The sequence below is a fragment of the Orbicella faveolata genome, unplaced genomic scaffold, assembly GCF_042242905.1.
Source record: "Orbicella faveolata isolate gen_17 unplaced genomic scaffold, um_ofav_v1 contig_1, whole genome shotgun sequence".
NCBI classification, from domain to species: domain Eukaryota; kingdom Metazoa; phylum Cnidaria; class Anthozoa; order Scleractinia; family Merulinidae; genus Orbicella; species Orbicella faveolata.
Window position 1 is genome coordinate 30,215,001 of NW_028301536.1, and position 26,463 is coordinate 30,241,463.

Sequence of the window (26,463 nt, forward strand, 5' to 3'; positions counted from 1 at the left end):
TTCTAACAATGCTCCTAGAGCTGAAGCCTCCTACTAAAGTAACTTAACGAAAAGTTTCTTTGAAGGATAAAGGAAGCTGCGAAAAAACATTAAAGCTCAAGATGAGTGGATATAATATGATGGAAAAAGACCAAACAATTTCCCTCCGGACATTCCGGAAAAAGTTTGCGCAACGCTTTCAATATCGATATTAATGTGATACATTCGTTTCAATAGCTACTGATGCTGATTTACCACTTTCTCCAAAACAGCTTTTTCTTGCAATTTCGATAAGAGCCTCTGTGGTTTCAAGCAAGACAAAGATGACAAATTTGACTGGAGACGACATAGCGGGAATACACGTTCTGGTGGCACAGGACCAAAACAGGATAACACTTCAGGAAAAGGTCTTTAATACTCTATTTAAATATCAATTAAATTATGAACTCCAGGTGTCAGTTAGTGAGGCCGAAAATTGCTTTGGACGAAGCTCTCATATCGAAAAATTTAGCTTTGTGGCCTTTCTGGTTTATTCAAGTATTGTGAGTTTTTAAAGTCGCACCAGGGTACATATCCTTTTTTTATCGCTACAGACGGGAGCTGCTCAGTGCCACCGTTGAAGCAGAAATGAATTGTGCAATAGAGCCAGTCAAATTGAAGCGTTTGAATAAGGACACGACAAGAATCATACTAACAGCCGGATGCATTTACATAAATCATGACCAAAGAAAACACCTAGTCGCCAAAGCTGTCAGTATGATAAGTTACTTTAAGATATTATTATGTTATTCTTAGTTACTGAGATTATCCAAGCAACGGCCAAACTGGCGCGAGGAGACGATGATGTTGATGATAATAATGATGAATCAAGCAACATTGTTTGTATTTTTAACTTTGTTTCTTCGACTATAAACAGTACGCGTAATAAAGCGCTTCCTGTGTCTCAGGTTATTACGTATACATTGAGGCTTCCAGTCCGCGTGAACCTGGTGACAGTGCCAAAATATCCCGAATGGTTTCACTGTCTGGAGAGTCTTGCCTGAGCTTCTATTACCACATGTATGGAAACAACATGGGAACTCTTAAGGTTAAGCTATCCGGTCAAGTGATTTTCAACAAGAGTGAAGACCAGGGAGACAAATGGCACATGAAACAAATTAGTCTTAAAGGAAAAGGAATTAGAAAGGTAAGCGCAGTTATGGTTCTTAAGGTACCCGGAGGGGGGTACTTCTAGAAAAGTTGGGTGGGGGTGTGTGGTCCACTTCCCAAAACCCTTACCCTTTTTATGACCAAAATCTGCGTTTTTTGCTACCCTATTTATGCCCTAACCAAAAAATTCGATAGCCTATTTATGACCGTTGAGGTTGACACAGTTGCCCTAAACATAAGTTATGAAGGTCTTATTGATAATGATCAAAAAGTAGCTTCTTCTAAGAAACATACCCAATTCAAGACAAGAGTGCTAGAACCATACGCTATTTATAACCAAAATGGCCAAAATCGCTACCTTATCTATGACCAAAACGGCTGAAAAACCCTACCCTTTGGGGCCGCACATACCTATATAGCCCATGTAAGGGAGTAGCCCCCGGGTTGAGGTAGCTTGGAGGTGTCTGACTTGTTCACTACTCACTCTACCAGTAACCAGTCTTATTAGGGAGTGCAAACCACGACGCCAACGGCAGCGAAAACGTGACCAAAAAAAGGTTCATTAGCAGCTGAACAATGGCTATGCACGTGCGTTTTAAATCTTTATACATTCTGTAGCCGTCCTCTGCAAAATGACAACGTGAAATGACCAAGGTTTGCGTATTTTGGAGAACGCAGGCCACGACGTCAAATTTTTCATATCCCTGGCATTACATATTTCGTTTGGGCATGTTTTAAGACCCACTGACGTACTGAGCAGAATCAGATAGTTACGAAATTCGATGGTAAAACATTAATATATTATTTACTAGGCGTCGTCCCCTGCATCACCTCCGTCATTTCTTTGAAAGCTCCCTATTTTCATGAGAGCGCGGGGCATTTTGTTTTCGAGGTTTTATAAGTGAAAATTGCTAATGTTTAGCGTTTCGTCAAATGCGATGCAGGACAGACTACATAACTTTGTCACATTTTAACCTTTCCCACACTAAATGATGATGTCTTCCCTACTTTAAGAGAAGATTCCTCCCCTGCTTTAGGCCGGATATTATCAGGGACATGCATTCTTCTCAGTTCAATGTTGCCAGCTCTTGTTGCTAAAATCTACCTTATTTCTCCATAGTTATTAGTATTATTTATTATTTCTTACATATTAATGATATGATTTAAGCATTGATCTAAAACGCAGTTACAAGTAGCTTAGAATTATTTTGGGCTATTGAGGGCCTTCTTTCGAAAATAGTGGAAGAGTCGTAAAAAGTTAGGGGCGGAAAGTGCTACGAATACATACATACATACATACATTCATACATTTTATTGTGTTTTAAAATTTTAGTACAATTATAAAATGCCCGCGGGTAGCTGAGCTAATCTAGGCGGGTCATGTTTACAGGAATTATATACAACTAAGTACAACTAAAGGCAACAAGAGAACTGAAGAAACTAAAACTGACAACAACAGCTAGAGACCACTGATAAACTAACGGTATTACAAATAATAATTAACAACAGTTATGACGAGAGACTACAGATATACAAAAACGAATTGTTGATATTAATGAATACATACTAAGAGGAAGATAAATTTAGCTTTACTTTTTGAACGATTTCTTTCATTCCAAACTTTTGTTCCGATTCTAGAAAATGAGTTCACTTGAATTGAGAGTCTGGAACTTTGTGTGTGAAAGTTATTTGAGACAAGGATCGAGTATTGTAAGAATGAATATCAGAAATATCTTGAAAGAGATCTTGAATGTTTCCAGGAGCATTTCTGTGTCTTATTTCAAACGTAAGGTTGCGAACAGAAGGCTGAAAGTAAAAGTGAGATTAAATTTTATTCAACGGACCAAATTATTGCCTCATTTCTGAGAGGAGTAGTTTTGACCTTTAAGGAAATTCTCCAGGCGGTGGAATCAATTTTTTGGGGCTATTCGACATTCTGGAAGCTTCAAAGGAATCCAGAGCCATCTTCAGGTCTTGCGTGTTCTACTTGTACAAACACAGTTTAATTAAAAGGACATTGCAGCGTTTTGTACCAAACACGTAGGGGCCAAACCACCCCCCAAATGTTTCGTCAGTTCTTGGGTATTTCACATTATTTCACATTACTTAAAAAGTGTTGACTGTTTCTACACCAAACTTGGCAGATGAACAGGAGACCTATTGCCAATTATATTTACGTGGAAAATGTCAGTAAATGTCAAATTTGTGACGTCACAGTGATGACGTCATGTTTTTTGCCACTTTTAAAGTTTTTAATATGCATATTATTTACAATGTGTTCGAAAGAGCACATCAAGGGGAGTTGAAACCTGAACAAATTTTGTCCGTATCACAAAAATTAAATGACATATGGCATTTTTAAATATGAAAAATAATTCTGCAAAATATGTGGTCCCCCCTTGAGGAAAATCCCCAAATTGGAGCCGTAATTTTGTTCTAGCAAATGCAGCTATGTTGCACATGTGGTGTGCCAGATGTCTAAAGCAAAAATAAAGAAGAAAATCGGAATAAAAAATTATCTCTCTAGTGTTATTGCGTTAAAATTAGTTTTGTTACGTCATAACCTGTGACGTCACCCGTTTTTTTACTGTTAATACCATCCTAACAAAGCCGAAAATCAAATTTCTAAAACCATACGATTTTTGATAACATCAAGCTTTCTATTCTTCTAGGTTATTAGCCCTCCTAGAATAAAACTGAAAAAAATAAACCAGAGAGACTGACTTAAGAAAGACAGTATGGTTAAGCAAATTCCGGGGGGGACAACAAAAAAATTTTTAACTTACCATATCTCGAAAAATAATCATCATAGCTAAAAACGGTTTCCGGCATTTTACTCCTCAAGTCAAGGACTTTCCAATGACATAATCTTTTTATCAGATTTTACAAAAAAATTATAGCACGTTTTGGTGACGTCATCAATTATTACGTCATAATCTGACATTTTGTCATAACTTCCAAATTGAAATAAACTGGAGAACAAAGAAAGCTCATCTGCAAAACTTGGTTCAGAAATATATAAACCAAGCAAATATAGCCTTCATGAAACATTAGGGGGGTGGTTTGGCCCCTACGTGAAATATGCCTTGTTTTCTTGAACCTCGATTTTTTCTTTTGTTTCTGTTGCAGTTGACTTTTGAAGGGATTAGAGGAAGTAGCTACAGAGGAGATGCTGCGATTGACGACATCGCCATATTTGATTGCTAAGTTGAAAATTCAGCGAAATACCAAGTCGATACATGAAAATGTAGAATTTGCATTGAAATAAAACGGACATGTACGATGAATAGACTGCTGTGATTTGTTGTTTTTACGAATTTAAAGGTAGACATTATGCATATACACTCGTGGATCAGTTCATAGCTCAATTAACGGCTTTTCTCTGAGTTCGCATTTTCTCAGTGGGAATAACACCTTTTTTGGGGGAGACAAGCTTGCATTTTCTATAATTTCAACGAACAGTGCCGAGCTTGAAGTTGAACCACCAAACCTCGCCTGTACGTCTTCGCCCACCTCTGAACCCCTTGCTTCCTGGGAGCTTTTGAAGACACTCGTGAGCTTTCACAGCAACATCGCGCGATCTCCATTTTTGATTATAGTGAACTTTGGAAACAGCAGAGCTGTGTTTAAAATCTGTTGCTCTTCGCTGGGAAGCTGACCGAGGCTTTCCGTTTCAACAATTTGGCGATAATTATAACGTGTAGGATGATTGTATTTTCCGATTGCATCAAATACTAGTTTACTCATAATCTCAGCTCGCTCAATTTACCAAGTTGGCTTCCATTTCTGGTGATCGAAATCACACTGCGCTTTAAGCAGTGGTCTAACGTTCGAGATTTAGAAATTGAGCCCTTGCATGTTTGCATTGGTCGGAATCAAAGAATTAAATTCATACTTTCCAGCAGTCTTGAACGTTTTCTGACCAATAAGCTGTAGCAATCATTTCCACTGTCAAATATTGATAAGTCATGGGACGTGAACCGTTCACTTTGACGAACAGATGCATAAATAAGCTACAAATCTGGTGGCAAAATATCAAGTCTGAGGGGTTAACTTAAGCTGGACTAGATTTCCAAATCTTCACTGTATTTTTGTAGCGCGGCAGATGAAATTTCACGACCTCCAAAAACTCCACAGTGGCCTCTTGCATCCACTGTGTCAAGGTCTAAATCTTGTTTCCACTGCAATCTCATCATCAAACGTACCAAGAACTGCCTCTGACGCGCCATGAAGTTTTAATTTCTGAATCGAAGTCGATCATTTCAGAAATTAAATAGCATCCACCATGTCCGAGCTTGCATTCGTCTTGTAAGTAGTCGATAAACTTGAACAACAAATTTGAAGAGCACAACCTAAAGTCCACCACGTTAAAACAATGAGTTAAAACTCTTCCTCGTCTTCACAACAAAATCCAACTCAGAAACTTGATGCATCTTGTAACTGTTTGTTGTGCTGCACGATTCCTCTTGAAACCCCCACCACTTCCAGTCAACCATTTCGTGAATACTTTGCCAATGTTACACGATAATGTCGAAAATGAGGGATGTAACTTTGGGGCATGCTTTGGGTCAGTCACTTGTTTGTCCTTGAATTGTTTTAATCCATTGAAAAAATTCCTGCTACCTTTAGTGAATCTGTGAGATTTTCCTCGAAATAAAAGTATTACCTTACAAAAAGCTGGTCCTCTTATAGTTAGTAGGAACACAAAATCGAGGAACCGTCGATCCCTCATGAAATATTGGAACAGCCAACGAAATTAAAATCAGTGAAAAGACGAGGCAGAGACTTACAGAAAAATTTAAAAAAGCGTAAGATAATCACTTAAAAGTGGATGGAAGCAAGCTTCACAATCTGGTGAACAACGCCATGATACAATTTTGGGTAATGTGTGAGAGAGTGACGGGGAAGAAGAGAAGAATACAACTCTATCACTTATCGACTTAACACCGTGTAAATTCACTAAGGTATTCATCGTCGTCTACATTTATGGGAGCCTAAATTAAACTTGTACGTACATTAGTTTCTTAAATGTTTCTTCGTCACTTTTTCTCTATAATTTTGTGGGGCAAATATTTGATGAAAAAAAAAAAAGATAGGAACGAACGATGAAACGAAGGAAATAAGTTTTGGGTTTCAAAAATCTTAAACGAACATGTTCGTATCAGATCAGTTTGAAAATAAAGCAGATGTCATCTTATTTAGTTTTTATCACGTCAATTATAGGAAGAAGTTTTCCAAAAATTGTTTTTTGAAATGTCAAGCTTGATTGGTTAAGTGTCCGCGTGGTAGAAAATTGAACATAATTCCTTCAACAAAAGAACAAAGTTTCAAAGTGATTTCGAATAAAGCTGTTTTAAGAAATATCCTAACTTAATTGCAACAAACAAAAAAGGTAAACGAATTATAAAACATAGACCAAGCCTTTTAATAATGAAAAGAAGTTTGGTTCAAGTGCCAAATCATTTATCTTAAGTATTAAGCAGAACCAAAGAACAGGCATTCATTTTACAAAAAGGAGTTTCCAAAACAGCTGTGTATAGTTGTTGTAGAGACCTTCAATGAATGTCCTTCAAACTTAATGGCCTGTTCCCGTCAGTCAGGGGCTTTTAAGAAAAAAGGTTTTCTTTAGATAGCGACTAACATCAATTTAAACCTACCAAAGGAACATAATCTTCTTAGAAAAAGAGTCTCGACCTTGCTGAATAACAAACTCCTCAGACAAATACGGAACAAACTGTTCCACCAGTCCTGAATTTGTTTCTAATTGACCAATTTGGGAAAAAGATACTCTATTCTCAGGTAAGAACTCGGAGCAAAACGGAAAAAAACCACCAAATATAAAATCAGTGAAAAAACGGGGCAAAGAATGGGAGAAAGAAACGTGAGATATCTCAAAGGCAGCAAAATATACCATGATAAAATTTTGGGATATGTGTAGGACAGAGGGAGGGAAGGAGGAAAGAATAAGGTGAGGAAGAGGAGAGAGAGGGAGAGAAGTGACAGAGAGAAGAAGAGAAGAAAAGAACTCGATCATTTCTCGACTTAACACCATGTAGATCGACTAAGATAGTTTGTATTTATCGTACGTTCCAACCTCCGGTTGCGACCACCTCTCCTCACCGACCACTTTTCCAAAATACCAATAGTTTTACAGTCAAATCACTATATTTGGAACCTCTTGTAAGCGACCACCTCTTATAAGCGACCGCGACCACTTTTAAAAAAGTTTGAAATTTTCCTTTGTTTTTGACCTCCCGTAAGCGGCCACTTGACAGACGAATTGAGTGAAAATTGGACAATAAGGTGTTGTAACATCATCGTATTCCTGGCTAGGACAAGAAACGAAACTTTTTCTATGTGAAGAACCGAATTTTTTTCTCGAAATTGAATGACTTTAACAACAATAAAACATTGCATCGACATTGGCGATGAATAGGTATCAGCTCCGTTTGAAAAGAAAGCAGATATCATTTTTTTAGGTTGTACCACGTCAATTATAATTAAGAGGAGGTTTTCCAAACATTGTGTTTCAAAATGTCAAGCTTAATTGCTAATGTGTCCATGTGGTATAACTGAATATACCTCCTACAACAAAGGAAAGAGGCTGCAAAGTGATTTCGAATGAAGCTGTTTAAAGAAATATCCTAACCTGAGTGCAACAAACAAACAAAGGTAATCGAATTCTAAAACATACACCAGGCTTTTCCATAATAAAGAGAAGTTTGGCTCAAGTGCCAAATCTTAATTATTAAGCGGAAAAAAGAACAGGCATTCATTTTCAAGGAGTTGTCAAAACAGCTGTGTATTGTTGTTGTAGTGACCTTCAATGAATATTTTTTAAACCTACTGGCTTCCGTCACTCAGGGGCTTTTAAGAAAAAATGTTTTCTTTAAACGACCACCAACATCAATTTAAACTTACCAACGGAACTTAAGCTGTCGGGAAGGGGAATACATTTTTGAAAGTATTTTAAATTGCTGACTGTTTGAGCAAATAACGCAGGGTATGGAACAAAAAAAATTGCTAAAAGTGCAATTATGGCTATTAATTGTTTTACCCAACTGCACAGGTGTATATATTTGCAGCATAAACTTCGAGTTCCACCAATTCATTCACTGGCTTGAATGAGATCATCTCCAATTCCACCATGAAAGCAATCTTGCTTCTAAATTTTTGGCTTATCGTAGTGCTTGGAACATCTCCAGAAGGTAAGAAAACATGAAAAACGCTTAAACGTTCACATCAAAAGTTCATAACTGCGAAAACAAATTCTTCCCGTGGGGTTATTTTATGTAGAAAAAAATTCTTACTTTGGCTACAAAATGAGCTTATATTGAAAGATTACAATTTAACTCGTCGTTTCATCTATGCATGGGTAACTAATCGTTCTCAGAGGAATGACTAATAAAAAGTGCTCAAGTTAAGGTTACGATATATTTTCAGAGGTGCTGCCGAATAAATGCTACTGGATTTTAAACTGTATTTCCAATTAAAGACTGTAAAGTTTTTTGGGTGACGGAAGACATATTGTTTGTGGGTAAGAAACGAAACAATACAAGCAAAAGAACCCACCAGGAGTTTTTCAATTTTTGATTCAGGCAAAAAAATAAATGAAGAATTTTTTTTTTATGCTGATTAGCTTTTATCAACTTCTTTTTCAAACTTGACTCGTTTTCCGCAAGTACAAAAATCCCAAAACAAATTCAAAATTTTCTTGTCCGTTTCGCATTTTAATCAGATTTGAAAACGCCGGGATCTTACAAGCAAATACATGAAATACACAGAGCGCAAATCATGTCATAAATCCAGAAAAGTTTATCCCCTCAAAAAACCTGCCGACAGTGAAAATGGCGTGTCATCATTGTTCTTAAAGACATCGCCTGCTAGTTTGAAAACGTTAAGTAGCGGACAAGAGCCGGTGGGACCTCGAACCAACTATTTTAAGGTTAGTGATATACCGTTTCATTCATAATATCAGAATCAAGACATTCGGAATGCGAGAAATCGCGCCCGCCATATCCACGAAAGTTTGGGAAATTTTAAATTTCCGGACTGATGTACTGTTATCTTATAGGAAATTGGAACAAATTCCTTTTGAGTTGTCCCCTCTTCAGGAAGCCTCTATCGGCGCAAAATACATTTCATGTAAGCGCGAGAAGTCTTGGAAACACACATCTTCTCAGTAATACTATGCTCGATTTTCCAAGAATTTTTCCTTAGCATAAGGCACCTTACAAACATATTTAAGTGGTAACATTATTTTGCGTCAACTTTGGTCTTTGAAAAGCGCTGGTACTATTTCTTGGTAAAACCCACGGCATCCGTTAATTCCGAGAAAGTAGAGGCTAATTAAGGCAAGCTACTATTTTCAGCTCACTTAATATTCTGTTTGCTCCTTTTTTTCCAAAACAATGCTAAAATTATGACTGAGTACCTTCTCTCTTGTTCGAAATTCGTCAACAATACCAAGGTGAAGGTGTTATTGTAAAAATAATAAAATAAAGAATGAGTAAATTGTAATCAGTTTCAGTTTAGCGGTTTTCCAATACACGACGACAGAATTTGACTTTTTCCAATTTGACATCACAGCCTTGTGTATGCGTAACCCATCAAATCCCTAAGACTAGATCAAACTAGACCATTATGTTTACCTTCCTAACAAGAAATACAACTCTTGAAAGTTATTAAGGTTTTGACTGTATGAGGTCATGCTGACGATAGCGTTCCTTTAATTAGCTCTTATTAATCGAGCAGGTGGTCAGTATGGGACAATCTTGACCGAGGTCGTGAGTACAGACTGAACGCAGTGAGGTCTGTATACACGATCGAGTTCAAGATTCTCTCATACAGACCGACTAAGCTCGGTTAATAAGATGTTTATTATATGGCAAACAAGAAAAAATTGATTCGTTTAATGTAAACTGGTTTGCACTAGATGACATTTTGCTTGCGAACGGCGACGAGCTGAACTTAAATCTGGCAAATTTTGCTCGTCCTCTTTACTTTTTTCTTATCAGGCTTTTGCCGCTTCCACTAATATTTTTACAAGAAAATAGTCAATATTTTTTTATTTCAGTTTGCAACTTTTTACCGCAAAATGTAACCGGTCTAGATGCCGCTCTAAATGGGAAAATCTAGACCCCAGTCAATATCGATTTCAGCCAATCAAATTCGTAAATTCGGTAGTTCCCAGTCCTTGTAAGACACGGTCACATAATAAGTGCTCTTATTGCCTTTTTTAATCAGAGAATCTGAACAGTAATGATGCCGAGTTGATTGAAGGTGACATGAAGTTCTGACCTGGTCAAGCAAGAGGCTCAGTTCCAACAAGACTGTGGCTTAACGGGGAGTTTATCTATGACATCGAGTCGTCTTTGAGTAAGTCAAGCTATATCCAAAAAAGTACATTATGAAACACTTCGTGAACCGCGCAACTCATCGACATTGTCCGTGGTGCATCAGAGATAAATAGACTGTGAGTGTAAAACAATAATGTCTGTGTTCGTTGCTACACTATCTTTTTTCCTTATTATCTATCTTTTTTTCTGGCAGGTTCCCAGAGTAGTGCGATGAAAGTAATCAACAGTGCAATGAAAGCCTGGACAATCAAAACCAAAGGCTGCATAAATTCAAACAACGTACTACAGAAAGCGCTTACGTGTCCTTTTTCAGAGGAGGCGGGTATGTCAGTTTCTCCCTCAGCATAAGCAGTCGGAGGAAGGGGTTTTGCTGATGTTCTTCCTGTGCATGATTATTCCGATAAAAAGTTCTTTTTTTCTATTGGAGGACAGACGTACAGATGACGTCATTATTAACAAAGTTTTCTGTTTTTTCTTTTTTTTTTTTTATTATATAAAACAGATAAATTCCATCTTGCCCTGCGTCTGTTCAGTAATAGATCACAGAAGACGTCAAAATGTGGCAAGAACATCAGTGACACACTCGGCTATCGTCTCGTGTGCCACTTTTTTGTTCTTACCACATATTCATTGCTATTATTAGCCTTTGTCTCGCGAGCTTTTATCGTTTTGAATTTCACAAAGTTCGTCATGAAGTTAGCAATGAGATTCTGAATCAAGTTATGTGTTTCGATTGACAACTATATAACGAATTTCACGACTGCTTCGGAAACCGAATAAAATTTCACCGGATTACAACAAAGACATCTTTCTGACTTCAGCGTTTAACTTTCTCCACGCTTCATGTTACATGATACGTGATAAGAGCTGACCTTTTGTCGAGCATCCCTCTTTTTTAATCAGATTTTTAGATAGCTGAAATGCATTAAGGCCGGGAAACATTCACTGCCTCGCTGTTGTTAGAACATATCGACATGTCAAATCGTTCGCACAAAGTGGAAAAGTGACCTGCAGTTTTTCACAGGATTGCTGGAACAAAGTACGCATGAACAGGGTAATAATTGCGACAAAACCCCTGTCAGACAGTAATGCACATAAGCAGGCCACTATTTCTTTGTACTTATTTTCACATCACGTGGTAGGCTGTCGCCCAATGGAAAGAACCAAATGGGTCATGTAACATCACTCGCAAGGTCTTATTCAATGTTATTTACTCCATATCTTATTTTCATAATTATTTCTGTTTTTACGCTAAACAGGTGTTATTCCTATGTGGGAAGAATTGGAAGAAAACAACAACTGTCCCTCGCTGGAGGTTGCTGGAGACATGGGACCGTTGCTCATGAAATCGGTGAGCTTTTTTTCAGTTTCCTGGGGCAACTTTCAAAATTTTTTTACTCAGTCACTCACTATGTACTCAGACATCCTCTTCCCTCCTGTGAGTGGAGCATAAGGCTATACAGCAACAACTTCCATTCATCACGGTCTTTCGCTTCCTGCTTTACCTCATTTCAGCTCGTCCAGTCCAGATCTTTTCGCTCAACCTCGACAGTTCTCCTCCACGTAATCTTCGGTCTGCCGCGCTTTTTCAATCAATACTTTAACGTACTGCAAAGTGATCATGAGTAGAACCGTGATTTAAAACTTCGCCATGAATCTTATAGTTTTTAGACTTACAGTCTTCAAACTTATAGCTTTTCGGACAAAAAATGTTTCGTGAACTAAAGGAGTAGTGTCATTATTTAAAGAACATTAAAAGCTAGAAGGAACAAACAGTGACCAATTTGAGAACACTTGAGATAAATTGAAATTTGTTACCATGTAAGTAAAGTGAAGTGTGCGTTGGAGCCTAATGGCCCATCAGTCCGGCGCTTATCTTCGGTTTCCGTAGCATCACTTGACTAAGCATGAGTATTTCTACCTCCCCCCCCCCCCCTAAATATCATAGTTAGTCAATAGTAGGGCTACCACGCAGTACTAAATGCGCCTGTCCCCATTTATATACCTGGGTGGAGAGAGGCACTGTGAAAGTAATGTGTCTCACCCAGAACATGTGTCTCACCCAGGCGTTTCAAAAAAAGCACGCGATGAGAACGCTCGCTTGTTCGATATCTCTGTCGCCTGGAAAAGGAAAGGAAACGTTTGATCCGTTAGCTAGAAAATGCCCGATGGGGACTCCCATATAAAAAGGACGGAGGCGCCCTCGGAAATTTTAAAAAAGAACCCCTAAGAGGTAGCAAGATCCTGTTTTGTGGGCGTGGCTTGAATTTTTCCCTAAGAGGTATTAATTCTTACATAACACATTACCTCCTGTCATATTTTTTCAACTCGATACCCTATAGCTAAATGTACCGCAAAAGCTCCAACTGTGGACCTTTTGAGGATTAACACCTACTGCTAAAAGGTACGACGAGCACCCCCCGTCCTTTTTATATGGGAGTCGTCCGGGGCGGGGGGGGGAATGCGCGCGTACGATTGTCATTGACTATTCACTGTAGTATCAAAAAACGCACGAGTGAGCGCAGTGAGCTAGTGAACTTTCTGATAATACGAGTGAGCTTTCTGAAAAAACGGGTAAGCTTTCTGATAAAACAAGTGAGTTTTCTGATAAAAATAAATTTCGGCACAAAGCACTATGGTGTAAATTGTTTATTTCTTAAAAGATACTAAGATTTAGGCATGTTGTGCAAACTTTGACTCTAAACTGTTGTCATTGATACACCGAGACTCAGCCTCCTAAGTAAGTATACGATACGATACGTGATACGATATTTGAACACTTCTTTTCAGGACATGCCCTTGGCTTTCTTCACGAGCAATCACGCCCGGACAGAGACAATTACGTGGAAATCAAGTTTGAAAATATTCAGGCAGGTACGCTCTTTTGTTAAGCTTGTTATTAAAGACTAGATTAGATTAGCAGATTAGCGACAGAGGGATCAATCGTAAGTAGAATCCGACCTCCTTCCTTTAAGGATGATTTCCAGTCCGTACTGCGCAGTTTCAGCACCCTAATGTTTATAAACATTTTAAGTCTCATTCTATGGAATGCATTTCGACGTTATTCGTTACGAACCACATACCTTATCTTTGAGGCCTTCCAAATTATTATTCCAACAGCTTCATTGATTTTTACACCTGCGAAGTTGTTTCATCAAGTGATATGAGAAAGAACGAAGCCTAATTGTGTCCGGCCACCTTAATATATTAAGAGAAAACATTTATCGTGCACCATTCGAAATTCTTAGCAAGGAAAATTTTTTACTCAAATTTTGCTTCCGAAATGTATAAGATATTATGTTGCTCAGTGTTTCTTTGTATGGGATAAGATATTGCTTCATTAAATAATATGCGTAGACTATTTGAAATCAAATTAATTAAATTGAAAGTGAATTTCTGTATTTCACTTATTTCACTATTTCACCACTACTTCAGTAAGTCTTTTAAGAGGATGATTAAAAAAAAAGGAATGTAGCCAAGTTAGTCAGCAAATTAGATACATGTAGCACAAGCTGAACCAAAATCATCAGGTTTTTCCTTCAGACGACCCTTATTACAAAAGACCCACATGTATATTACTCTGTTTGGTGTAACGTAAGTTCTTTTCAACGAGAAGCATCCCTTTTTTCTCTCCATATGTGGAAAACAAACGGTTTTCCTGTATTTATTTGTTTAGCCCACATTTAGCACACGCTTGAGTTTGGCAAACACCGCTATTTAACCCCCCGTTCCCCATTGCCCTGAAGGCTGCTAAGTCCGAAAGTAACCAGGGTCAATACTTTTAAAGCATTTGTTATTTGCATGAATGGATGCAAACAGGTTATAAGCACGTCGATTACTCGTAGTTCAAACCTCGATTTTATACCTCCCCCATCATACTTTTAGCGGTGGAGGAAATATAAATTGGGTGGAGGATGTATGAATTTATACATAAGTCCCGTTGTGAGATCCTTCACGGCCTACTTCGCTCTTTTCGGGTTTTATCTTTGCCTTTAAACGCTTAAACGATGACTTAAACCAAAAAATTGGACATTAAAGCATGAAGACTGTAATACAGTACTAATAGAAACGCGTATGTATTTTTCGAAAGCACAATGCATCGTTTCTTTTTAACTTTCATGTAGCTAAGAACGGTCCAGACCCTGCAAAATCTGAACAGATAATGTAACTACTACTTTTAAGGCATCATTTTGTTCTTTTGCGGCCAAGACTTTGGCTTACCAAATTGCTTCTTCCCAAGCCCTGGGAAGGGTTATTAAAAAGATTTTTACTTTTTCTTTCAATTGCAGTGATTATTACTACTGAATTTCCTGAAGAAATGATTTCAAAGCGATTTAATTAACTAGCTTGTTTAAGATTGAAAACCTTTTATCATGTTTGGTAAGCTAAAGAAATACAATGTCCAGACAAGGGACTGAACTGTCTAATGTGTTCTGTAGTAATTAATGGTATGAATACTTAGGTTAATGATATAGAATATAGAACTAAAAAAGACTAAATTCTTGATGATCGTTAACTTTAGGTATCTACGGCAACCATCACTGACATTGTGAGTAATTAGTAAAACGATATTAACCGTTCTATTCTGATTATATACATTTTTCTTTTTTCTATTATTATTAGGAAACTCGCTAAAAGCTTTTTAAGCCATTTCAAAACTAATTAATTAAATTCCTTTGTGACTATTTCCCGTTGCAATTAGCAACTTTCACTGCATTTGAAAGAAAATCAAAGTTTCTTTGTTTTTCATCATTATATTCTTGCCGGTGGACCACATAGTAGCTAAGTAACCATCATTAAGTACGTCCAATTACCGACCACTTTTAATGAATAAATCGCTTTATTTTTCAAGTAAGGAGCAGTCTGTGTGTTCTCTCCAGAGATTCGACATCGACTTCCAGTTCTTGCTCATTCGTCAACCGAAACGTTGTACGGTTTTCTTTGTTCGACGTTCAAGGACATAGGTGAGAGTCATGTCATTGAGTTTTATTTTAATTGATCAAGATGGAGAGGCTGGTCCTCTTCACTAATATTTTAGTAGTTTTACTTTTTTTGAACCTGGTCCCGATGTTAATCGTAAGGATTTGGGGTGGGCCTTCTCTCCCTACCTCAAAAATGATGAAAGAAAGTTAAAACTTATCAGGCTTAACTTAATACAACTTCAGTTTTAATTGTAAGTGTTGGCTTTAGTTAGAGTAAGTGGAAGTGCAATTTAATTAACTATTTAGCGATTTAATTAACTATCTCTTTTAGAGTTGAAAACTTTTATCATGTTTGGTAAGCTTAAGAAATAAAATGTGCTTATAAAGGACTGAACTGTTTAATGTGTCATTAACAGAATAAATACTTTGGTCAATGATATAGAATATAGAACGACAAAAGACTATATTGTTGTTGATCGCAAAGTTAAGGTATATCTATGGGAACCATCGCTAACATTTTGAGTAATTAGTGAAACGATATTAACCTTTCTATTCCCTTTATATACACATTTATTATTATGATTATGATTATGATTATGATGATGATTATCATTAGCGTTATGATTATGATTATTATGATTATTATTACTATTATTATTATTACTCCTTTTGATTAGAAAATGCGCTAAAAGCTTTTTAAGCTATTGCAGAATACGTTAATTAAATTCCTTGGAAACCATTTCCTGTCGCAATTAGCAACTTTCGCTGAATTTGAAAATTGAAGAGCTTCTCAGAATTAAATAATTCATAATTTTGAGATATTTTGCTTTTCGCTACGCCATTTGGCCTGCTTCTTGCAATGGTATTGACATTGCCCTGTTTAAGTGATTTTGTTCTTAGTAATTTGCCATTCTTTGATTTGATTCTACCATTTGATGTATGTGCAGTGATGTATCTATTGCTGATGTAATTCTTATCTTCCTACACTAAATATGCGTTCGGTAGAAAGTATCCAAAAGAGTCCGGATTTCAGCCTCGTACATGGCCCAGTAAAAGAGTTCCGGACATCGATCACATTCGCTCAAGATTTTGACTATTATAAAGAAATAAAAACCAAAGAAATGTGTTTCATGTATTTTATATGTATTTCATCTATTTTTACCTTGTTTTGTGGAGAAATTTTGAAGGTCGCTAAGCTAGATTTTGAGAAAATTGTAAGTCTTCTAGAGCCCGGACTAATCTTAAACACTCCTTGTTTGTTTTTTTTTTTTAGCTAATTGTGATGGTTATAGAGTTAGGCTAGCAGTAAAAAGATAAAAAAAATAGCTTAGGACATTAAAATTTTACAAGATTTAAAAGTTGGGTTGTCGCACTCTCACACTACTGTAGTAAGCTGTGCAAAGCTAAGCTTCGCAGAGTGTTGACTATTCGGTTTCTTTCAGTCAATCCCGCCATCCTAATACGTTAATAGTTTGATTGTCGAATCCCCGACTGGACTGGAACGGTGACAGTCTACTGCGTATTAACGAACTATGGCGCTGCTGACCTTTACACTAAGTATGCGAGAGACCAAAACCGAGACTAAAACTTTTAAGCGAACATTAAGTTTTCATCTTAAAGCTCCTGATATGCCAACTATACTCCAAGTCTACGTCAACTTTACAAACGGTGGCGTAAATGTGAGCTTTAAAGACCTTAAGGTGGCTCAAAACAATTTCCAGCACTTAGATTTTGATGGGTCGTTTCAACCACCCTTTATCACTTGATACTACAATCATGGCGTCAAAAAACTGCCTAATCATTGGTGAACACATTGTTATCATCTTCGTGACACAATAGGTTACCATAGCAACAGTATGACCTCCTAAAAGCACCCTTAATTACAGCTTTAGGGGCTTATAATTCAAAAAGGGCACGGTGAAATTTTTTTACATTATCAACTTGTGATAAGCATAATAAAACGCAACTTTTTAGCAAAGTTTAAAAAAATTCTGTAGGTAGGGTTCAGAGCCACCTAAAATTTTGGAACATATAAGGTGGCTCTGAACGCTATGTACAGAATGTCCTTAAACTTTGCCGAAAGTTGCGTCTTATCATGCTTATCAAAAGTTGATAATTTAAAAAAATTGATACCATGATTGTAGCATCAAGTAATGAAGACTGGTTACAACGACCCATCAATATCTAAGTGTTGGAAACTGTTTTGAGCCACCTTAAACGACATTAAATTTATAGAGTAAAGTTGAAGAGCCAACTTTAAAAACATTTAAGCTAACCTTAATTTATATAAAAGAAAAATCAGAGGGTTTTTCACTTACAATAAGTTTTCACAAACAGTTGGTGTTTGTTGGATTTGACTGAACACATATAAAGCCAAAAGAACTGGGCTTATTTTTAACTAACAAAGTAGATGAAGCAAGTTGAATTATTTCCACTTAACATCACCTCCACCATTTTCGCATCCTCCAGGAGACCATCATGAAGGCAATGTTGCTGCTCCATTTTTTATGGCTTGTTTCAGCACTGGCAGAAGGATCTCCAGACGGTAATAAGCATACAAACTGTTATGTAACTTTTATTTACACTTGTTGAAAGGCCATGTTATATTTTAGTAATGTGCGATCATTTTTCAAGTTTCAAGTTATTCCTTTGAGAGGAACTAGCCAATCAAATCGGTGTGCGTAAGAACCTGTCCATACTATTACGCTATAGCCTTATGCGGAGAAGGATTTGAAGCAATGTTTTTTAATGATTTTTACAACGTTAAACAACTTTTAATTAATCTCCGACGGCTACATTCGTAAAGGAATAACAGAATAAGCTTTATACGTAAATTTAAACGAAAAAACACTTGTTTCAAAAAGAAAAGAAACTCACTACCACTAATGGGTAGCCTAATTAATTATACCTGTGCAAAACTGTGCATTCATTAAAGTTCAAATGGCACCGTCAAATGTTGACTTTCATAACAACAACTCTCCCATGCACTTTTGACGTTGCTCATTTGACAGTTTTCATTCCTAGTTCGGCGACAAGCTTGTCGAAGCGATTCTTGGGCAAAGGTTTCGTCAGAATATCTGCAATCATCTCATCAGTAGCAACGTATTTCAAAACGATCGCTTCGTTCTGTACTCCTTTGCGAAGAAAGTGATAGCGTATATCAATGTGTTTGGTCCTAGCATGACCCACAGGATTCTATGCCATTGTAATAGCTCCCTGGTTGTCTTCATGGCATGAATTTCGATGGATTCCTCCAGAGGTTTTCCTACATCTGCGAGAACCTTCCAAGCCAGATTTCTTCCTGGGTGGCCGTACTGAGGGCTACATACTCCGCCTCTGCTGTTGACAAGGCAACGGTAGCCTGTTTCTTGCTCAGTCAGCTCACTGCTCCCCCAGCCAATTAAAAAAAATGTTTCCTGAAGTGGAATGTCGGTCATCCACATCACCCGCCCAATCTGCATCTGAGTAACCAGTCAGGTTTTCCATCAGCACACTTCTTTTAACTTAAACCGAGGGACACAGTTCCTTTCAGATATCTGAGAATCCGTTTTGCTGCCGTTAAGTGATTTTGTGTAGGATTTGCACAGAACTTGGACACAACTCCCACTGCTTAGGCGATGTCCGCACGAGTTGCGATTGTAGCATAAAGTAGGTTCCCAACGATGAACTGGCACGAGATCGCATCGACAGGTCCTCTAACACCATCTTCCTTTTGCAGCTTGACCTTCAAATTAGCAGGTGTGGACACCGCTTTTGCTTTTGTTTGCCCAAACTTCTTGAGCATCATTTCGATGTACTGCCCTTGATGAAGGTAGACTTACAACTGATTGTTTTCCTGGTCTTCAACGATGCAAACTCCCACATGGTAATGTAGTTCCCCCATATCCTTCACCTTAAACAGCAATTTCAAGATGTCCTTAAGTCTTTCCATCTCCGAAATGTTTTTCGTTAGTATCATCAGATCATCAACGTGAACTGCGATGATTGTCAACGTATCTTCCTTTCTGATGATACACAGGGATCTGCCGAGGCTTGAGTAAAATCAATCTTCTCAACACATTCCCGAAAAGCTTTATTCCAACATCTGAATGACTGCTTTAATCCATACAGTAACCTCTCTAGCTTGCACATCAGATGTTCTTCGCCGGGTTTCACGTATCCTTCCGGTTGCTGCATGTACCATTAGGAAAAGCTGTTTCAACGTCTATCTGATGAATCAGAAAATTTTTCTAGACTGCGAAAGCTAGCAAAAGACGTATCGAAATGAAACGAACTACAGGGGAAAAAGTTTCATGACAGTCAATACCACATTTCTGGGCGTAACTCTTGGCCACTAGGCGTACTTTAAAACGTTCCACCGTACCATCCGCACCATGTTCCAGTTTAAACACCCATTTGCATCCTATAGCTTTCCGACCGGGGAGTAATTCAACCAACTTCCACGTCTTGTTTTCAATCAGAGAATTTTACCCTAAATCCGTAGCGACTTTCCACTCTGCAGCATGATCACTTGATTCTGCTTCTTGTATGGTTGAGAGTTCATGTATCTCACATAGATGATATATACACAACATGGTGCACGCGGTGGGTTGTGGTGTCTGGGTATTCGTCGTAACCATATTTGACAGGTGCTTTTCGCGTTCTCTCAGATTTTCGGGGTTCTTGCGGCGTGTCTTCTTCTTCCTTCTCTAATTTCTTCATTTCTGCTACTTCTTCATCTTTTGTCGTGGCGACAACATTCTGCTTCACGTCCTCGCTCTTTTGGTCTGGCTCTGTAGTCATGGCTTGCTGATCTGGCCGAAATCTTTCTCATTAAACTCAATATCTCCCGGGATATACAGCTTTCGTTTCGTTCATGTTATAAAAAAGACGATATCTCTTTGATTTCAAGCTGTAGCACTCGAAAAGCATCTTCTTTGGCTTCTTGTCTAGCTTTCGCCGTTCACCGTCTGGCACGTGGGCCTATGCAATACATCCAAACACTCGTAAGTGTTTCACATCTGGTTTCTTCCCACACCACCGTTTGTAAGGAGTTTCATTTTTTTTTAGTGCCGTCGTGGGAAGGCGGTTTCTCACATAAGCAGCTCTGGAGATCGGCCCAAAAGATGTTCGATAATCCTGCATGTGCGATCATCGAGGTTGCTGACTCAACCAAAGTTCGATTCATTCTTTCTGATACACCATTCTGTTGGGGTACGTGTAGCACTGTCAACTCATGTCTAATTCCTTTCTCGTTCAGATAGTTCTGGAATTCAGTAGACAAATACTCGTCAACATTGTCTGTTCGGAAAGTTCCTATCGCTCTGCCAACATGGTCGGTAGTTTGTGACTTCAAATTCTTTAAATTTCACGAGCACTTGTGACTTGTGTTTCATGAAGCAGACAGCGCAGGACCGAGGGTAATCATTATTAAATGTGACGTACTACTTTGCTCCTCCAATCGACTGTGTTTGCATTGGACCGCACACGTCACTATGCACCATCTGTAGTTTCCGAGTCGACCGTATCTCCCACTATGAGAAATGGTTTTCGACACATTTTTCCTACCAGAAATCCTTCGCAAAACGACGCTTCAGTCATTTTCTCGATGTCAGTCCCTTGCAGGAATTCATTCTGAACACGTTTTTTGAGGCGGGACTCATGCACATCTCCGAGACGTTGAAACCATATGTCGCTACCACGAGATGACGCAACTGAGGCATACCCAATAGAGACAACTTGACAATTTAGTTGATTGAGTTTATCAGCCAGTGACCCCATTCCACGAAGTTTTCCATTTTAATTCCAGGTATAACAATGATTAGGGCCAAATTCGACAACGTTGCCCCTAGCAGCTGCAGCTTGCACAGAAAACAGGTTGCAGGTGAGATTAGGCACGTACAGCACATTATAAAAGACAGCTTTCTTGGTCTCAGTTCTTGGAAATAGCATATTCATTTGTACGCATCCAGATCCCAATGCTTTCACAACACGACTGCCTCCTAGTGCAACATTTTCAGGCTCACCAAATTCCTGGAAACTCATCAAAACGTGCTTTTCTTTCGTCATTTGACTTGATGCACCCCAGTCGATCAGCCATGAATAACATTCTTTATCCGCAAAGTTAACGCTCCCAACAGACGCCATGAACGCTGCATCATAAACAACTTCACCATCCATGTCGGAATTTCCCTGTCGGCTCCCTTCACCTTCAGCTATCTTTTTCTTTGTGCCATTTACGTTTCCTGTGACAATAACGGAGAATATGACCGACATCACCAAATCCAAATCATGTAGACGGATCGCGTGGCGAATAACTTGGACAATAACGGCGAATATGACCCACATTACCGCATCCAAAACATGATGGCCGATCGCGTAACGTAGTTCTCATAAAAGACATGGATTTCAATTTTTCTTCCGTCCCTGTTTATTAGACATATTATGTTCTGGTAAGGTACGGTCAACCCTTCAAGAGCACAATTTCCGGTCAGCACCAAGTTTATATTGGACTAAATTAAAAAAGTGGCGTATATGAATGGATTTACCATATGGAATTTGGCAAAAACGTCAGGCCAGTTACCTGGAGATTGATCTGATCCCAACTCGGCAAGCTCGGTGAATTATAGATATTCAAATATTACAAATACATTGCGTGCAGCCATTTTGAACTTGCCTTTCATTTTTTTGTAAACAAAATCTTGAAATTCAAACATTTCCTCGATGTTGATTCTGGTAAGATCAAAAATGGATTATCTCCTGGAATTGGACCCAATGTTCAATAGCCTCAATACCCTTTCATAATTCATCTACCGAGTTTAGCGGTTTATGATCATAGCCACTTTGATTTTACAGCATTTCATAATCAGCATGTGAAAACGTAATTTTTTAAAAAGTTTAAACAAAAACCATGCTCATGTATCTATACTAAATGCTTAGTATCTGTCTCGCGTGAGTTATATCAGAACGGACGTGCTCGAGTGAACGGTTTCCTCAAAACAACACATTCGATTCCCGTTAGCAAACAGTTTGTTTTTAAGCGATGACTTCAAAGACATCGCTTGATGCAGGCAGCGAAATGTCTTTGGATGGGCTATGTTACGATGTATAACGAACGCTCGATTTATCCTAGTAGAGAACCAAGGAGTACTGGCAACTAAACACACCAAAGTTGGCGTATACTGTAGCTACTCTGCACCACAATCTGCTGAAGAGTAAAATTTGATCAACTGTTACGAGAGGATTTACTAATCATTTCTTTGTTGATTGAAAATTCTAGGAACCAACAGTAGCAAAAAGTGTTCAGGATTGATTTGCATCTTTTTTTCTTTATTTGACTCTCAATTAAACAACACAACATAGCAGTATCCATCAAGATGAGAAAGCTTTGCAACTTTCTGTGCCCTCTTTATAATTAAATGCTCTGTTTTTGAAGAATTTCCTTGTTAAATCACCTAAAAGATAAGGAAAGCAGTTTAATGACAAGATGGTCAGAACATGACACACTGAGGGTCTTGTAACCTCTGAGCCGGCTTGGTAGCTAGCTTTGGTCGCCTCGTCATTTATGTAATGTTTAAGAAACGAGCATCAGTGTTTTATCGGATTTAAAACCCCAGGGGCAGCCAAGTGTGTTAAACCCGATAAAACACGTGTTGCGAGTTTTTTGAACAGCTTCAAAAATGTTTGTGGTAGATCTACTCATTTGCAGAGTAATTCTTGGGTTTATTATTATTTTTCTGAAGAAAATCGGCTGCAAAATTTAGCCGTATCTTTATCAGATTTAACGACAGTCATTAAAAATTTCTTTTGTATTTCCTTTATAAATTACTAATGAGTTTTTGAAATATTACAATGTATATTCAGCTGGTTCGTTAAGTCGATTAGACTCTATTGATATCCCACCTACCCATAACAGATTCCACAGCTTCTTTTGCAGTTGGGTTTCATGTAGCCAGGGTTTGTGTAACAGTAACCCATAGCTGCCCACTGTTGGCAATATTGATTACGATCCGTACAGCCCCCTGCCGTTGCATTTCGTTAAAAAAACAACAAAACAAAATAACGTCAATAATCAATTCTAACAAAAAATTGCTGTGCTGAGAAGGAAAACAAGAACCGAATGGGCATCAGTGAAACAATGATTGTCAGATCAAACGAACAGGGTGATTTTTCACCAGTGCATGCGCATGTATTCAAAATCAGAGTAATTAGGTGTCGTCATTCGACCGTATCAGGGAAATATCCCGACGTAGTCAATTCGGTAATTCGACGTAGTCAGTTCGGTAATCGAACTCCTAACTTCGGAAATCAGTTGAACGATTGGAGTTCGATTGATTGATTTTTCGTTCGGTTTTGTTCCACTGACTACGCGAAGAAATATCGTTCCCAAACCCTGCACTGCTAAGGGATAGGCTGGTAAAGAGCTTCCTACACGTTTTTGTCCTGGTGTAGGTCAGGAGGAGAGGGCTGTCCAATAACTACTTGGAATTACACGTGCTGGCTTCAATGACTTATTACAGGATTGAGAAATTTACTTCCTTGTGATTGGCTGATCATGATAGCATGAACAGAACGCACCTCTACCGTGAAGAAATCCATGGAGGAAGCATTTCCAACAAACATGGCTTTTTTTCTTACCTTGTGCAGGGCACACTCGACAGCTTTTCTTACAGTAAACACGCATATATCCCGGGTTTCTATTGCATTCCCCAATGCTCGCCCAATATCCACACTTGTTGTTGAAGTCTTTGCAAGATTCTGTTACAAACACATAGAGAATTTCTTTCAGTTAATCCGCCATAAAACTCCATAATATACTATCCATTGCCCCCTTTATAGCCTCTCCCAGAAACTTCACAAGAAACAAACGTCGATATATCAAATGCCAGGCAAGTTTGTTTTAATTCAATACTCGTTTATATTTGAAGATTTATGAATAAGACTATTTTCTTTTTCGCACAAATCATTTGGATCTTCCTATTGAACCTAAATCGTTGGTTACAGCTTCCCTTCTGAGGCATATGTTTACATTTAGTGTAAATCTACTAGCGTTCTATCCCGAATGCCTTTCTCTGATTGGCTACACTACTCACTATCGATCAATTCTGTTGTTGTTTGTGAGTATCCTTACAGTGTGTGCTTGTTAGCAAAGTGGAGGTCAACAAAATAACGGCCGCTTCTTTACGTTTTCGAAGATTCTGTGAAGAGGACTTAGATAAAGTTTTGAACGACTAGCAGATTTCTACTAAAATAGTTAGATTATTCGCTCTCGATTTCTGTGCGTGACATTCTGGAGCTCATAATCTAATTGTTAAATATATTTTCTCTTGCTCGCTTCACGTTCATTCCACTTACTCAGAGAGTAATGCGCTCTTTTATACCGTTGCTGGGTTTATGTCAAAAAGCAACGCTATCGTAATTTAAAGTTACTTCCCACATTCAAGGGCACAAAAAAATCTCCTTTTTTTTCCCTTTATTTGACAAAATTAAAGTCAATCATTTTGAATGTTTAAAAATAAAAATCTTTAAAAATCTCAAAAAGAGGCCGAGTTATGTAGAAAAAACACATTTTGAGTTAAAGTTAATAAACCAGGCAAGGTGTCATAATCTCTTAAATGGAGGAAACCGCCGGGAAAATTTTTTGCGGCAAACGTTCATATTGGAGTTCGTATTTCATGTTATTTGCTTTTGTATTTACATCGCGCTTCTGTGCAAAAAGAAGCCCTTGCGCTTGTTCTCAAGTGGAAAATTCTAAACAGAAAAACGTCCTTGGATGAAGGTAAAGAAACACGCAACCCCAAAGAAGAAAGAAGGGACCCATTTCTGTGTAGGAAAGAAAAAAACACCTTTCTAAAGGCGACAAATATAGCTGTCTGTACTTTGATTCGTTATTCGTGCTTATGGCTACATTTGCTGGCTTTACTTGTTTTGCCACCGGTTGTTCTTTTGCCTTTGGCTACTTTGCCCGTTTTACTGTTTTTCTCTTCAACGCGACAGCGAGATAGAAATTAAACGTGTTTCAATGCGATGTTTTTCCCGGGAAATCCTGATTAGACACATTATGCCAGGGCATAATTTTGGGCATAACGTTATACTCGGAGCAACGAGCATAATGCCGGCATAAATTATCGGGCATTTTTTCAGCAAAAAGAGACTAATTATAAGAAAAAAATTAATAATTCCATAACTGTAATGAGTCTGAGAAATTTTCACTTTCAAGTGCTTTTAGTAAGGATTTAACATATTCAAAGGCTTGGTTCCTACTGTGAAATTCTGTGCCCGCTAGCGAACTGATCAGATAGTATCACAATGAGAGTTTCATTGAAATAAGACATTTTGAGCATTATTTGTTGTTGTTTTTTTGGCTTGTTAAGTTGTAATTGATGCAATAAAATCTTGTGTTTCTGACTAAAGGAAGTATCATTTGTCTGCAGGGATGGAAAGGGACATCATAAAATATAACCAAGATCAGTCAAGCATAATGCTACTTCTCAAGCATAATTTTAGGCATAATGCTGGTGTTTTGAGGGTGACACTCAAAAGCATAATGCTCAAATTTTCGAGCATAATGTATCTAACCCTAATCCTGATCCATTGTCATTGACGTCAGGAGGTCCTGTTGTTCCATTGGTTTGTGGTTTCGCGAGAAGAGATAATTTCCTGGCATGGCGCGAGTTGTTTACGAACCTTTAGGAGGTAAAATCTCGCATTTGAGTTTGAGAGGAATACATACGCTTTGAGCGAAGTTTTAGGATATGCAGATTAGACGGATTTTCGTGACATTTCGCCAAAACATTCCAGGGATAATGACAAACGAAATTGTACCAGAAAATTTTGATATTTAAAATGTTTTTCCCCTGGCGTCCATTTACGCAACACGTCTCGCAACTTCAACTTTAAATGCGGTTATCTCGACAACCTATCAAAATATCGAAAGAGCCTGACACACTTTAGATGACTGATGCGTTGTTAATAAGACCTTGCAGCCATTTCTCTCGTGCTGCGGCATCCGATACCCGATAAATGCGATAGAAGAACCCTCGGTCGTTTCACGCCTTGCCGGCTCCTGACACTTC

The 26,463-nt window shown here is 38.1% G+C and overlaps 2 protein-coding genes across 2 annotated transcripts in view; one reads left to right on the forward strand and one right to left on the reverse strand.

Annotated features, from left to right (window-relative positions):
• Positions 1–4,415, forward strand: part of LOC110053635 (astacin-like metalloprotease toxin 1) — an 11,785-nt gene extending 7,370 nt beyond the window's left edge. The window contains exons 9-11 of the mRNA XM_020759892.2: positions 252–386; positions 927–1,165; positions 4,258–4,415. Of these exons, the coding sequence (XP_020615551.2) occupies positions 252–386; positions 927–1,165; positions 4,258–4,335 (452 nt within the window). The 3' untranslated portion in view covers positions 4,336–4,415. The remainder of the gene's footprint in view (positions 1–251; positions 387–926; positions 1,166–4,257) is intronic.
• Positions 4,416–22,696: 18,281 nt separating this feature from the next.
• LOC110053569 (conotoxin Im14.3-like) lies at positions 22,697–24,166 on the reverse strand. Its single transcript, XM_089271817.1, has 3 exons — positions 24,026–24,166; positions 23,295–23,409; positions 22,697–22,842 (listed from the first exon to the last, which is right to left on the reverse strand). The coding sequence occupies exons 1-3, from the start codon at positions 24,069–24,071 to the stop codon at positions 22,839–22,841; spliced, it is 165 nt and encodes a 54-aa protein (XP_089127943.1). The 5' UTR covers positions 24,072–24,166; the 3' UTR covers positions 22,697–22,838.
• Positions 24,167–26,463: the final 2,297 nt, after the last annotated feature.

What these genes read in the sequence shown, in the direction of transcription:
- LOC110053569 (XM_089271817.1), bottom strand. Translation starts at nt 24,071, where the DNA reads ATGCGTGTTTACTGTAAGAAAAGCTGTCGAGTGTGCCCTGCACAAG. An exon ending in TCGAGTGTGCCCTGCACAAG is followed by an intron (nt 23,410 to 24,025) that starts GTAAGAAAAAAA and finishes ATGCAACGGCAG; the next exon opens with GGGGCTGTACGGATCGTAAT.